This window comes from Ochotona princeps, chromosome 2, assembly GCF_030435755.1.
Source record: "Ochotona princeps isolate mOchPri1 chromosome 2, mOchPri1.hap1, whole genome shotgun sequence".
NCBI classification, from domain to species: domain Eukaryota; kingdom Metazoa; phylum Chordata; class Mammalia; order Lagomorpha; family Ochotonidae; genus Ochotona; species Ochotona princeps.
Genome location: NC_080833.1, coordinates 52,406,914 through 52,422,206, shown reverse-complemented (window position 1 = coordinate 52,422,206; position 15,293 = coordinate 52,406,914). Strand labels below are relative to the sequence as shown.

Sequence of the window (15,293 nt, the reverse complement as noted above, 5' to 3'; positions counted from 1 at the left end):
CAAAATCAAGTATGCATTAGATGGCTTCCCCCACCTCTCGGTTTGTAATACACACGCGCGCACACGTGCACACACCCCAGAGCCCTCGGGAGCCGCAGGCCGACGCTGACAGCATGTTTTGCACAAAGTGGCAGTGGCGGCGGTGTAGGCGGCGGCGGCGCAAACATTTTGGCTTCCACTGTGACCCTCGTCGGCAGGGCCGCGGGCCTGGGGGGTGGGCGAAGGAGGGCGGGCTCCTAGGCGAGGCCACTCGAACCCCCGGAGCACCCGGCTCTGAACACCCAAGCGCCCAGCTGGACCGCGCTTCCCGGGACCTCAGGAAAGACGCCCGGGCACACTCGAGAGGCAGTGCGGGGGAGTGGAGGCAGAGGCGGAGAGCGGACACCCGGGTGCCCCCAAGATGCCCTCACGCCCCTCCATGCTCCTTGTCAGCGCTGACAGCCGCCGCTGGGCTCTCAGGGACCAAGTCCCACGACGCACCCCCAGCCCGCGGCTGAGCTCCAGGGCCAATGCACGCCGCCTCTGCTGGCGGCCCGAAACGCGCGAGCAGCCACCGGAGAGCTCCAGGCGCCCGGGCCAAGCGGCCTCAGGCTTCCGGGGTGCCCAGCGCGCGGCCTGTCCGCTGGAGGTGACGCGGCCCGGGATGGCGGGGCGCACCGCGCGCTCTTACCTTGGGCAGCAGCCCCGCGCGCCGCCAGCAGCAGCGCGGCCAGCAGCGCCAGGAGCGGCGGGCGCGTCCCGCGGCGGCGCGGCCGGTGCATTCCTCCCCTCACGGCGGCGGCGGCGACGGCGGCGGTGGCTCCCCGGCCGCGCGCTGAACATCCACGGGCTTCCTCCGGGCGTCCGGCCACCTCGACCCGGCCGCGGGCGCTCGCAGGAGGCCGGGGGGAAGTTTGCACAGCTCTTTGTCCCTCGAACCCGATTCCTCGCCTCCGCCCGGCCGCCTCAGGAGCCGGCAAACGCGGTGCCTCCCCGGCCCTCCGACTGCAGCCTAGCGTCGGCCGGACGGTCAGTCTCGGGCCGACTGGGTCGCGCTCGAGGACAGCGGGAGGTATCCCCGGCGGGGTCTCGCAGTTGTGCGCCCTGCCGTCCCGTCTCGGTGCCGGCTCGGTGGCAGCTGCGGCGCCTCCTCCCGCTCTCCGCGCTCGTTCTCTCGCTCAACTTGTCACTTCGCACCAACTCTGCAGCTGGGCGCCCCAGCCCCGACCAATGGCAGGCGCGGCCCCAGGCCGACGACCCAGCGCCCTCTGCTGCCGCGTCTCCACATCTGCACCCTTCCCGGCTCCCCACAAAACAGTGGTCACTCCCGCGCCTCGCGCAGGTCCAGCTGCGCCCCGCCCCCCCCGCACCCAGGCGCCGCACAGCAGCCTCCCGGGCCAGCCTGAACCCCCCACCCCACTTCAGGGCACTTGGCTGGAGGGGAAAGCGAGACTCAGCGACTCATCCTCCGGGTCGCAGGTCAGTGTGTGGCTGAATCCCCCGGAAGCCCCATATGCTAGCAGTCTTAGTTCAGGCCACTGTTGGCTGGATGACCCTTGGCCGTGAGACTTTTACTGATGCCAGTTTTCCTCTTGAGTTCCTTCTTGACCCCAGGATTAGGAGTCGGTTCTTACACTGTGGTTTATGAGACTAGAATTCGAAAACAAAAGAACATAAACCGCAGTGGCAGAACCGACCCCTGCCGCTGCATTGCTTCTTTCTGGAGATCTCCTGAGGATTACTCTTGGTCACTTTTGGTCTATTTCCTGTGGTCTCTTAAAGAAGATGTGTAATCAGCAGAATAGAAAACAGGATATCAGTTTTGTCTTTCATAAAGATGAACTAATTTACTTGCAAGGCAGAGTGACAGAAGAAGAGATAGAGAGGGGATGAGATTTTACCATCTGCTGATTTCGCTTCTGGAAGGGCCATAAGAATGAGGGCTGGGCCAGACTGAAACTGAAGCCAGAAGTGTATCCTCGTGTGCCATGCGAGTGACAGGGGCCCAAGCACTTGGGCCACTGCCTCCTGCTTCCCCAGGTACATAACCAGGGAACTGGATGGAAGTAGAGCCACTAGGACTCCAACCTTAGCTCTGATATGGGATGCCAGCATGGCAGGCTCCTTAACCCACTCTGCTGCAGTATCAGGCTGATCTTTATCTTCTTTGAAATTTAGGTTAGGCCATCTATATCTTGGCGCTTTTTTAATTTTTTTTTTTTTTTTTTTTTTTTTTTTTTGTCTTCCTGCTCTGCCATGGGCCACAGAGCCATTAACGTCTCCTATTGAAATAGTCTCTGCCCTTGTCTCTGGGTTTAGCTCTGGGAGTGTTGTAACTCATAAATACTCATGAGAGTTTGACTTTCCCTGTGGAGTGGCCCAGATCAGATAAAGGAGTGAGTACCTGCTGTGTTTCGGGCCCCGCTCTAGGCTCAAAGAATGCAAGAGCACTGGGACCCCTGTCAATCTTGCCCTACAGAAGCACAAAGAAGCCCACAGTGTATGGCTACCCACAGGGTCACTTGCTAAATAGCAGCTGTTTGCCTGATGCTGTCCACGCAGCTACTCAGAAGTCCTCCAGTAACACTACAGAGGTCCGTTAAAATCACACTAGTTTTCTCTTTGGTGTATGTCATCCCCACTTTAGTTTTAGAAACCTAAATACAACAAGAGATAAAATAACATGTCCATAGTAATATAACGGGTGGCAAAAAGAACATTCAGGCAATTTCCCATGAGCCAACTAAAAGTTCTTCACTTGAGCCTGACCCCAGTAAAAACACTCAATTACAGCACAGTGAGTTAAGCTACCGCCTGCAATGCCACCATCCCACAGAAATGGCTGTTGGAATTCCAACTGTTCCATGCCCAGTTCAGCTCCTGGCTCATGAACCTGCAAAAGCAGTGGAAGATGGCCCATCTACTTGGGCTACTGCTAGCCAAATGACACACCCAGCTGGAATTCCAGGCTCCTGATTTTGGCTGCAGCTCCACCATTTGGGAAGTGAACCAACTTATGGAAGTTCTCAGTCTGTCTCTCCGTCTCTGTCACTCACTCTACTTGGCCAATAAATAAGTATATTTTTCAAAAGTAAATAACATAAAAAAACCACACAAATAAGGTGGTGGCGGCAGCTGCAAATTGGCCTCTAACAGTCTCTAATCCATTTCTTGTCACACTTAGTTATGGGTTACAGGGTGTATGGAGGAGAAACAAAATCCTACCCATATTTTCTGGCAGCCGGGAAAGCAGGTCTGTGGACAATGAGGAGGGGTATGCCACAGGACTACCCTGCAGATCCTGGGCTCTGCCATCCAAGACAGTTACTTATTCTTTAGCAAGACTTTAGCACAGGAACCTCCCCCAGCTGGCTTGGTTGCATCCCCCTTCTGTCACTCTGACCTGAGGTCAAGAGATGATAGACAGAAAGGCCTTGGGTCAACCAGTTCATCACTCAGTTAGGCCTCTCCTCCGAGTTTCTCGGCCTGAGATCCGCTCACTCCTGTCTCAGTTACCTCCAGGCACTTTCCCGAGAAAGGTACTACACAAGCTTCTCTTGTTGAGAAATTCTCTTTGATGGCCAGCTTCCCAGAAATCAGACACTTGGTGTCCCTGCAAAACCCTGAGGGTGGACCCACTATGCCCCAACCCCCACTCTCTAGCTGCTAGACCCAGGTAGCTTAGGTAACCCAAGGCTGCCAGCGCTGAGTATACAGAACTTAATGGCACTTTTATCAGCACTTAAACCTTCCAGGAACTTAATCACAGAATCATAGACGTGAGGAATGTGAGAGCTGGAAAAGGTCCTGGAAATTAACTAGTACACACACACACACACACACACACACACACACACACCCCTCAACATTTTATGCAGCAGAAACATGGAACTTGGAGTGAAACTTCCTTGCTCAAGGTCACAGACCTGGCCAAAGCCCAAATGAATTCTAGACCAACCTGTGCAGATCTAGGTAGGGGCTCCTGGGTCATCTCACATCCTCTAGGCTTAGCGGTAGCACACAAGTTCCCAAAGGATAGGTTAGAAAATGTTCTTCTTGTTTAAAGAAGGGGGGGCAGTTGGAAGGAATGCACAGGAAATATTTCTAGAAGCTCAGTTCATACTAGGTCTTGGGAAGGCAAGCTTGGGAGCCAGGCTGCCCAGGGCGAGTATTCAGCTTTCCCAGTTTTCACTGAGGGGCCACAGACAAACAGCCTCACCAGCCTGTGCCTTGATTTCTTACATTAAGATGATCATGGGGCCTGGCAGCGTGACCTAGCAGCTAACGTCCTCACCCTGAACGCACCAGGATCCCATACGGGCACTGGTTCTAATCTTGGCAGCTCCATTTCCCATCCAGCTCCCTGCTTGTGGCCTGGGACAACAGTGCAGGACGGCACAAAGCCTTGGGACCCTGCACCCGTGTGGGAGACCTGGAAGAAGTTCCTGGCTCCTGGCTTCGGATCAGCATAGCACTGGCCATTGCGCTCACTTGGGGAGTGAATTGTCAGACGGAAGATCTTCCTCTCTGTCTCTCCTCCTCTCTGTATATCTGACTTTCCAATAAAAATAAATAAATCTTTATATTAAAAAAAAGGTGATCATGATGGAGCCAGCATAACAGAGGAGTGTGCTGAGCTACTGCCCAACAAGCCGGCATCCCGTATGACCCCACTTGCTATTCAACCCCTTGGGGAGGCAGCAGCTGGCCAGTGTTTGGGCCCCGTCATTCCTATGGGAGACCCAGCTGGAGTTCCAAGATCCTGCTGTGGCCATGTGGGATGTGAACCAGTGACTGGAAGATCTCTTTCCTTGGGTTTCTCTCTAACTCTGCCTTTTACATAAATAAATCTTTAAAAATAAATGAATTGAATGACAATGACAGTACCTGTTTTTGCCTACTGTGGTTAGGATTTTTGAGTCATCTCAGATAAAGTGCATTTATGAGTATCTAGCACACGGTCGGCACTTAACAAACGATAGATACTATTTACATACACAAGCTTCCTTTGGCTACTAAAAGCCCTCTGAAGTCATTCTTGGCCCCATGTTTTACAGTCAAGAAAGCAAAGTGGGATGAAGTAAAGAAACTTGCCTAGAGTCACAAAGATAAGGCAAAAAGTACAAAGTCAAATCTCCCTCTCTCCATTATACGCCAATGCCTCATACAAAATATTGAAATATTCTTTTTGCAACCTTGGCCTCTTTAATATGAGGAAAGTGGTTGATGCAAATAAATTGGAGAGTCCAGGAGAAGCTACTCTCTATAGGGGATTTTGTCTCCAGCTCTGGGGTAGCCACTGGGCTTCTGCTATTTCCAATGGGCAGCCATCTCTTTGGCCACTCCTACCAGTGCACACATAGCTTTGCTCTTCATCACTGTGGACATGCAGAAGACGCAGCCTTGGGCAAGCCACAACAGAGATGAAAAAGGAGCAGGGCAATGACAGATTAATAGGGTCAGGTACCAAGCGGAACATGAAAAGCAAACTGTTGGGCTGCCCTGTGGGCCTGATGTGATGACTCATGGATAAATTTTCACCTTGCATGCGCCAGGATCCCAGATAGGCACCGGTTCATGTCCTGACTGTTCCACTTCTCATCTAGCTCCCTGCTTGTGGCCTGGGAAAGTAACAGAGGATGGCCCAAAGCCTTGAGCCTCTGCACCTCCATGGGAAACCCAAAAGAAGCTCCTGGCTCCTAGCTTCAGATTGGCTCAGCTCCAGCTGCTCTAGCCATTGTGGCCATTTGGGGAGTGAGTCATTGGATGCTAGATCTTTCTCTCTGTCTCTCCCTTTCTCTGTAAAATCTGTGTTTCCAATAAAAATAAATGAAGAATAAAAAACACCTTGCAATACTGACTGGCATCCCATATGCCATATGGTTGCTGGGTCGAGTCCTAGAAATTTTATTTCCAACATAGCTCCTTGCTAATGGTCTGGTAGAAACAGGGGAAGATGGCCAAAGTGTTCAGGCCCCTGTTACCCACTTGAGAAATCTAGATAAAGCTCCTGGCTCCTGGCTTTGGCCAGGCCACCTAAGAAGTGAACCACCTAAGAAGTGAGCCACCCGAGAAGTGAACCAGAAGATGGAAAATATCCCTCTCTCTGTACCTCTGTTTCTAAAATAAATAAGTCTCCTCTCACCTCCAGAGTTGAGCACAGAAACAACGCTACAGTAGCAAGACATCTGGCTCTGAGACCCTCGCAACTGCCAAGCTCTGCAAGCATGCTCATAGCAAAAGAACCACAATCACAGAGAAAGAAGTAGAAGACCTGACCATCCTGTTTAGCTTTTGCTGAAAAAAGTGGCCTTTAGAATGAACATCGACCCCACAGTCGTGCAGGTCAGGTTCAAGAATCACAGAGCAAAACTCCAGGAAGGAAAATATGCTCCCTTGCAGTCCCGGAGGCTCAGCGCCTGCAGCCTCTGAAGACGAAGTCAAGGCACGGTTGCTCTCAGGCGCAGTAGCCGCAGCAGCTCCAGAGACCCCGGGGAAGGGAGTGGGGGATGCTCACCTACCCTAAGCGCCTCCTGCCACTTCAGCATTGGCCCCAGCTGTAAAGTCCGCTGGCAGCCCTTGGGCGGTCAAAGGATCGTCCACTTCGGCTGCTGCCAGGACTCCATCATCTACATACTCTTTCCTATCTGCTACTTCCGAGGTGCGTTCTTGTGACTTCAGCTCTGCCTCTGTTTCCGCCCTTCCATGCAGCAAAAAGATTGGGACATTCGCAGGTCTGCAGCTCCAGGAGTCGTCATCAACAGTGAAGGGCTACACCAACATGTGGCTGGGTCCCAAGGCCCAGTGCCTGGGCTCCGTGCCTGGCTTCAAGTTTCCAGCTAAAGCACACCCTGGAACAGCAATGGCCCAAAGACCGTCTCAGGCAGGACTTCAGCCTACCATGAGAGAGACCTGGATTCAGCTCTGCCTACTGGCTTCATCTTAGCCCGGCTCTGGCTATATTACAGGCTCCACTTCCGATCCAGCTACTTGCTAATGCGCCTGGGAAAGCAGCGAAGATGGCTCAAGTGCACCCAAATGGGAGACCGGACATTTGTGGCTATTGTGGGAGTGAACAAGAGGATGTACATTCGCTCTTTGTGTGTGTAACTCCACCTTTCAAATAAATTGTTAAAATAAGTAAGTAAGTAAATAAATAAATAAATAAAATGTTAAAAACACTCGTTGGAAGGCGAGACTCATTTGGGGTGTTAGCTTTAGCTTGATTCATTCAGGAATTATTCTTGGAGAAAAGGTAATAATGGCCAGGGAGTGCTCAGGAGTCTGATGGCGTGTTCAAAACCCAGCTCTGCTCTCAAGCGCTGTGAGACCTTGGATCTTCTTGTTTTCGTTTCCTCCTGTGGGAAGATGCATAGATGCTACCACAAAACCTACAATGTGCTTTTATTCTGAAGATCCAGCTAATTAATATGCAAGGAGTGTTTAGCACACTGCATATCCTGAGTAAGCAGCCAGCATGTATGAGCTATTAATAATCGTGATGAAAAATATCAACACTAGCATTAGAGAAATCTGGCTAAATGACCTGAAAGTTACTTATCCTCTTTATAATAAGAGAACTAATATTATTAAGCTTTTTTTTTAGCATAAAACAATATACTTTCTTATTGAATATAAAGATCTCAACACTGATTAGTATGTTATTTATTCAATAAATTATTATTATTTTCTTATTTAGCCTCCTAGCTTACAAGGGGAAGAGAGGCATAAATTTGGTGATCATACAGCTTGGCTTTCTTACACAATTTTGATTTTATGTGTCTTCTTCTATCAACACTCCTAGCTCCATTTGCCAGGGTAAAAAAAAAAAAGAAGACAAAAATACAAGACATCTAGTATTATCATCAAAAAGACATAAACTAGAAAGTCAAGGATAAGAAAGCACTGCTAGTAAAACTGACACCAAAACATTATAAACTTCAACACTTCTAAAAGAAAGCCTGGGAGAAAATCTTAGTGATCTTGGATTTGGCAAAAATTTCTGAAAGAAGTCACTAAGCTATGAACTGTGAAGAAAATAATTGCTCAACTAGATTTCTTCAAAATTAAAATCGTATGCTTTTCAAAAGACATTATTATGAAAATTAAAAGGCAAGCATCTAGGGAAAATATTTGCAAAACCTATGTCTGACTAAGAATCTACACCCAGAATATACAAAGAACTCGTAACTCAATGAAGTCTGTCAGCCTAAATTTTCAAACAGGAAATGCACATGAAGAAACACTTCACTCATTAAGAGATGTGGATGACAAAGAAACACATGAAAAGATGCTCAATAGTATTAATTATCAGACAAATCCAAATTAAAACTATGATTAGAAGCCACTATATTCCAAAGAATCTTTTGAAGTAAGAAAGATGAGGCCATATCAAGTTTTGGCAAGGACGTAAAGCAACTAGAGATTTCACACATTGGGAATACAAAATGATGGAGCCACTTCGGAAAGCAGTTTAGCAGTTCAAAGTTAAATGTATATCTACATCATAATCCAGCCATTCCACTCCTCCATATGTTACCCAAGGGAAATAAAAGCATATTTCCATTGATACATATATTTATGACTGTATAATTGTATATATAATTATATATGTATATACATGTATTCAGTATAACAATTTAGGAAATAAGTAAAAAAGTTTAAAACAACAACAAAAATAAGCTCCAGTGGGCTCCAGGAATCTCACTATGTGGTATATATCCAAAAGAAAATCAGTGTGCTGAAGAGACACCTGCACTCCCTTGTTTATTGCAGCACTTTTCATACTAACCAAGTCACAGAACCGAACTAAGTATCCATCAAAGGACGAGTGAACAAAGACAGTGGACACCCAAGATGGAGCACTATTCAATCACACATAGATCCAATCCTGCTGTTGCTACAATGTGGACAAACCTTGAGGACATAATATTAAGAGAAATAAATCAGGCATTGAAAGACAAGTGCCACATGATATCACGCATATGAGAACTGTAAAAAGTTGATCTCACAGTAACGCAAATTGAATTGCCAGAGGCTCAGTTGAGTTCACAGAAGGAAACAGTGTGGAGAAGTTGATCAGCAGGTACACTGGTTCACTTAAACAGGAAGAGTAAATGCTCTACAATGGAATGATTATAGTTAACAAAATACATTGTGTGTTTCACAGTAACTGGAAGAGAACATTTCAAATGATGAAATAATAGGTATGTAGAGTGAAAGATATGTTACTACTGCAATGTATACATGTACTGAAATTATCTTGGAGTACCCCATTAGTATATACAAATATTATGTGTCAATAAAAAGTAAAAACAAATAAATGAGTCACACAGTTCAATAAATAAGAAAATTCATAGCAACTTTATTGATGATGGACAAAAACTAAATCAACCTGAGTGTCCATGCAAGACAAATTCATAAAAAATACATGTAACACTGATGGCATATCCATAAAATGATACCTCTATGTGTCATTTATGGTATATCCATAGATAATACAATGCACCCATACAAACACATTATTAATGCACATAATATCATGAGTAATTATCAACATAATTGGCGTCTAGCTCGGATCCCGATCCCAGCCGCCATGTGCTCATGGTGAGCTGGGCCTGGGCCCACCTGGATTCGGGAACTGCTTCCTTTCGGGTGAGTACACCAAGGGGGGGGGGAGTCTCCAGGACTGGGAGAATCCAGGGCCCACCCACCGCCCTCATTGGGCGGTGGACGGGATTGGGGTGGGGCGCAACCTTGGGCATGCGGGTTTAAACTTCAGCATCCGGGAGGCTGCTGGGGGCTGCAGGAGGGAGCGTCTAGCTAGGATCCCTATCCCAGCCGCCATGTGCTCATGGTGAGCTGGGCCCGGGCGGCCAGTGCGCCATTTGGCGCCAGGCTGTGCCTGCTGGCCGACCGGCCAGGGAGCTCTGGGGTATTGGTTGTCTGAATCGTTGCTTAGGTAGCTCCAGGCTGGACCACACTGTTTCTGGGATCTGAGTCAATCCTAAAGATTCCCAATGCCAGTAACTCTTCCTTTGAAGAACTTTTAATCACTTAACAATGCTGAGCTGTGAACAGAATGTACTGGGCAGGACTGAGCAAACCTTAGCCTACAGGCAAAACTAGAAACCAGCATGGATCACAGGTCATACCGAGCTAGGCTGTTGCACCTACTGGTCCTCAGAGCAACCACGGGCAGGTGCGCGATTTACGGCTAGGAACAGGCCCAAATGGGGAGGTAAGGGGACACCCTAACTGGGTTGAGGTTCCCACCAAGGGGTGTGTGTGCTGGAATGGGGGCTGCGTTCTAACTAGGAAACAGTCGTAGTCACCCAAGGCACTAGTGTGAGCTGGGATTGGATGCACCAAGCCAGTTCAGACCCCAACACCATCTGGTGTTCTGGAGGACCAGGGTAGACGTGGGACTGACTAGGCTGGGTCTCAACTCCCTACTGAGCCATGTGTGAGCTGTATGTGGGTGTGGATGAGCCATGGCTGGGCTGAAACATCCAACAACGAGAACCAGAATGGGGTGAAAGCCAGCCAGGAAAAGCCACTGTTCCTGCTAGGACAGGAGGTGAACTGAGTAGGGTTGGCTCAAGGACCCCCTGGTATTGCAAAATCTGGCATTGGGAGGGGTTCTGATGGAGGAGCCTGGGCAACTCCTCTGGCAGGACACAGTCCCTGCAGGTTAGCGCAAGAAGCATGATAGGAAACAGCCCAGAATAGGCCATGGAAAGTTTCCCACTGGTACACATTCGGCATGGGTCAGAGGCAGACCAGGCTGAATCAGTTTATGTCATCCACTGGCAAATCCGATCACCAGAACAGAGTGTGGGTTGAGCCGGGTTTGGTAGCAACAAAACCAGTACACATTATAGAATGCCAGGGTGAGGTTGCCTGTACTGGAGTTGACAGCAGCACCCAACCAGCACACTTGAGGTCCAGGAAGGGAGGGGCAGAGCTGGCAAGGGGATTAAGGGGCTGGTCCCCTCGCCGGACAGCTACTCCTACTGGAGAGTGTGGGCTGGGATGGGGACAGACCAGACTAAGCAAGGCAGCAACACCTGTGCGCTGCATGTGGACTAGATCAGGGAAAAGCCAGGCTGGGCTGATTATTCCTGCTGGTGCAAGCATAAATTAGAGTGGGTGAGGGATGTTTGGGCTTAGCCACAGCATCAACTGGCACTGGGGACTAATTCTGTCAAGTCAAACCACAGAACCACCTAAAGAGTGCATAAACCGGGACTTAGAGAGACCTGGGAGGGAAAAAGTGGGTTCCCCCTTCTTGGGTCACTACTCCCGCGGGAGGGCATGAAAACTAGGACGGGGGCTGGGGTGGCTAGACAGAGAGGCACTCAACAATATCCGTGAGGGCTGGATGGTTGAGTTGGTTAGATGGAACTAAGCTTCAATACCCAGTGACAAGTACAAGAGCCAAATGGGATGGGGGACAAACTGGTCTTCTGCTACACAGACTGGCAAACCAGGGTAGGGGGCGGGCCTGGTGGGGGTTATTGTGGGTCGCCCCGACTAGGCTGCAGCTCCCACTGGTTGATGTAAGGGCCGAGTATGTACTGGGCAGAACCAGACTGGACTGCAACACCCATTGGTTCCAGTGCAACTTGGGACTGAAAACAGAATCAACCCAGCAATTGCAACCACCAGCTGATCGTGGTGATGGACTGTGCCGGGCCCTGTGCTTGCTAGAACATACAAGAATCTAGTCTGGGAATACCTCAAAGTTTCTTTGGAGATCTCCCCAATTGAACTGCTGGACTCAGAACTCTAACCAAGAAAACACAGAAGACAGAACAGGTCAATCATTCATCTCAGCTGTATGTTGTTAGCAGCGAAATATGGGGCGAACGGAGACTTTACCATATCAATCAGTGGACGACCTCATCGAGTGAAACTGGCAGTGATTCATAACTGGAGAACTATTAAAACCACTTGAGCAAATATCTCAGAGCATGCCCCGCATCCGGGACTTGGGGTGGGCGGGAAACCGGATGGGTCTTCTCCCTCAATATTCCCCTTTATCTCAGATACATGATGGAAACAATATGGACATAATAGTATTACCCACTTCCCTATACCTATACCCCCTGAACCTTTTTTTTAACCGTAATTAACTATGTAACCATTGTCAACAATGCAATAAATTAAATTTAAAAACAAAACAAAAAAACAAAACAAAAAAATTATCAACATAATTATGCTGATTGAAACTGCTGTATTTTTATTTTTTTAAAGCTATTTCTTTTCATCTACTTTAAAGAGGGATATAGGAGTGGGGGAGGAGGACAGAAATCCTCTATCCACTGGCTCCCTCCCCAGATGTTCACAACAGCCAGAGTTAGGCTTGGCTAAAGCCAGGAGCCTGAACTCCATCCAGGAAACTTCATCCAGGTTTCTGAGTTGGGTATCAGGAACCCACGAACTTGAGCAGTTATCTACTCTCTCCCAGGGAGGAAGGCCTTAAACCAGCACTGTAATATGAAATATGGGTGTCCCAAGGGATGGCATAGCCCACCACACCACAAAATGCATCATAAAAAGTCATGTGTTTTAAAAATAATATAGACGATATGATACTGTTTATATGATATTCTAGAGAATACAAATTATGGTTACAAAACCCAGATCTCCCTTGACCTGGGTTCAGCGAAATATAAAGAAGGGTGGCAAATATGAGGAAGTGATGAATGTGTTCAATATTTCTATTGTGGTGATGGTTTTCACAGGTGCAGGCAAATGTTAGAACGCACTGAAGCAGTCTGTATCCAACTGAGAGAAATCACACAGTAATTACACAGAAGTTTAACAATAACTACTTTAAAGTCTTTTTTTAAAGATTGATTTATCTGAAAGGCAGAGAGAGAGAAAATGAGAGAGATTGATTCAATCTGTTGGGTCACTCCACAAATGGCCACAACACCTAAGGCTGGGCCAGGCTAAAGCCAGGAGTAGGGATTACCTTTCACATAGGTGGCAGGAATTCAAGTTCTTGAGCTGTCATCTTATGCTTTATTAGCAAAGAGCTGGATTGGAAGCAAGTAACCAGGATTCAAACTGGAACTCCAATATGAGATGTTGGTTTTCCAAATAGCAGCTTACCCTGCTGCACACACACCCTTAAAAATAATTAGTTACTAACTATGCTGAAATTTTCTTTATATCATCATAAAATATAACTATATATAAAACTCTATGCTGAGGAATTTTTTTAAGTTTTGTTTATTCTACTTGAAAAATTTACAGAAGGAGAAAGGGAAAAACAGAGAAATCATTTATCTATTGGTTCACCCCCTAAATGGCTGCCATGGCCAGAGCTGGGCTGGTCTAAAGCCAAGAGTTAGGAGCTGCCTCTGGATCTTCCACATGAGTACAGGGGGCCAAGAACTTGAGTCATCCTCTCCTGCTTTCTCAGGCCAATAGCAGGGAGTTGCAGCAGAAAGTGGAGTAGCCAGGACACACACTGGAATCCATTTGGGATGCTAGCAAAGAATTAGCCAGCTACACCATCACACCAGCCCTGGCGGAGCAGTATTAACTGAAGTATGGCAAAGTTGGATAGGACTCAAAAGTAGCTGGAGACAAAATGGTTCAGCACACTTGATAGCAGACAAGTTTACTAGTCTTTTCAGACTGAAGCAAGCAACAGGCCGCACCATGGAGTGTGGTCAAAGGAGCAGCAACTAAAAGCATGTAGGAGTCAGAATGCTGGTAGGGCAGGATGAGCTTCAAACACATGGCCAGTGTGAGGTTTGCAAAAAAGACAGCAGTCTTGTGCTCACAGGTAACTGCATGAAAACCACACTGGGGCTTTAGTTTCCATGTTCAGAAGGCCCTGAGAAAGACTAGCATTGGGTTCTCAGTCACACCATTTGGCCCATGCTGGAAACTGCAAGATGCTTCTTCCTCCTGCAATATATTCCCAACCCCATGATTGTAAACGTTCACCTTCAGGGAGAAAAACCCAAAGAAAGTCCATTGTTTACCACAGGACACATATCAAAGGGTGAACTTGGAACTGAAAAAAAAAAAAGCTTAATAACTAACATACTCCTCAAATTGAGCACTTTATATATTCACTTTATTGCATGTCAATTGCACTGTAGTATCACCTTCAAAATATTATGTGCTGAGAACCAAAGAGTATCTTTTGAGGAAAGGCTAGCAACACAAAAGACAAAGGTAAGTACATAACGTTTTTAAAAAGGTGATTTGTAGGGAAAAGACTAGATACATGAAAATTTACACACACACTTCCTATTACTCATACACTGAGAGAGGCATGTGAATATGCTGCTTTTATGAAATAAGTACAGGATGCAGTGGTGATGAGGAGAGAGACTGAAAGAACGAAGCAGTTCTGGGTAATAAAAATATTAACGTGGAAATGAAAAGCCTAATATACAGATCGGGGAAACACAAAACGAAGACTCAAAGGGATGGAAAAAAAAGGAGAGTGAATAAAAGAAACTGCAAGATTCCTGTAGGAGGAAAACAAACTGCAAGAGCTCTAGAAAAGACAGTATTAAATAAAATGGTAAAAATGAATAGCAAAATGATGAAAACGTATGCTTATGCTTTAAGGATTTATTTATTTATTTTTATTGCAAAGTAAGATACACAGAGAGGAGGAGAGATAGAGAAGAAGATCTTCCATCCGGTGATTCACTCCCCCAGTGGCTGCAGCAGCAGGTGCTGAATTGATCCAAAGCCAGGAGCTCTTCCGGGTCTCCCACGTGGATGCAGGGTCCCAAAGCTTTGAGCCATCCTTGACTGCTTTCCCAGGCCACAAGCAGGGAGCTGGATGGGAAGCAGCACCACTGGGATACAAACCAGTGCTTATATGGGATCCCAGAGTGTACAAGGCGAGAACTTTAACTGCTAGGCTACTGCACCAGGTCCAATGCTTATGCTTTAGGAAAAGCATGGTGAAACTATGTAATACTTAAGACAAAAGCTTCTGGAGATTTAAAAAAAGGTAAGCAAGCATGACTACATAGAAAAAATCTAGAATAAGAGTTGTTGTGAGATGGGGAAGGTAGCTAGTTCAGGGTCACAAGCTTGGAGGCCACTGCCCCCATCACCTATAGTCCCTTCTCCCACCTGTGACACACACGGATCATCACCTGTAACCTTAGAGGGGAGTATTGCATTTTTGTATAACCACTCCCCTCGCAAGCCCCCAAAAAGGCCCATGAGAGAGGGGCTTGCTCTCTTGGTGCTTATGTCGCTCTGGCATCCGACACTTGTCCTCCCCAGTGCCTGCTTACTCTCTAGATTCCCGCAGACAGCCT

General features: G+C 47.7%; 1 protein-coding gene across 1 annotated transcript in view; it reads right to left on the bottom strand.

Moving 5' to 3' along the window:
* The window catches only part of ROR1 (receptor tyrosine kinase like orphan receptor 1), a 404,802-nt gene extending 403,592 nt beyond the window's left edge, over positions 1-1,210 (bottom strand). The window contains exon 1 of the mRNA XM_058657531.1: positions 671-1,210. Coding sequence (XP_058513514.1) covers positions 671-761 — 91 coding nt within the window. The 5' untranslated portion in view covers positions 762-1,210. The remainder of the gene's footprint in view (positions 1-670) is intronic.
* Between the last annotated feature and the right edge of the window lie 14,083 nt (positions 1,211-15,293).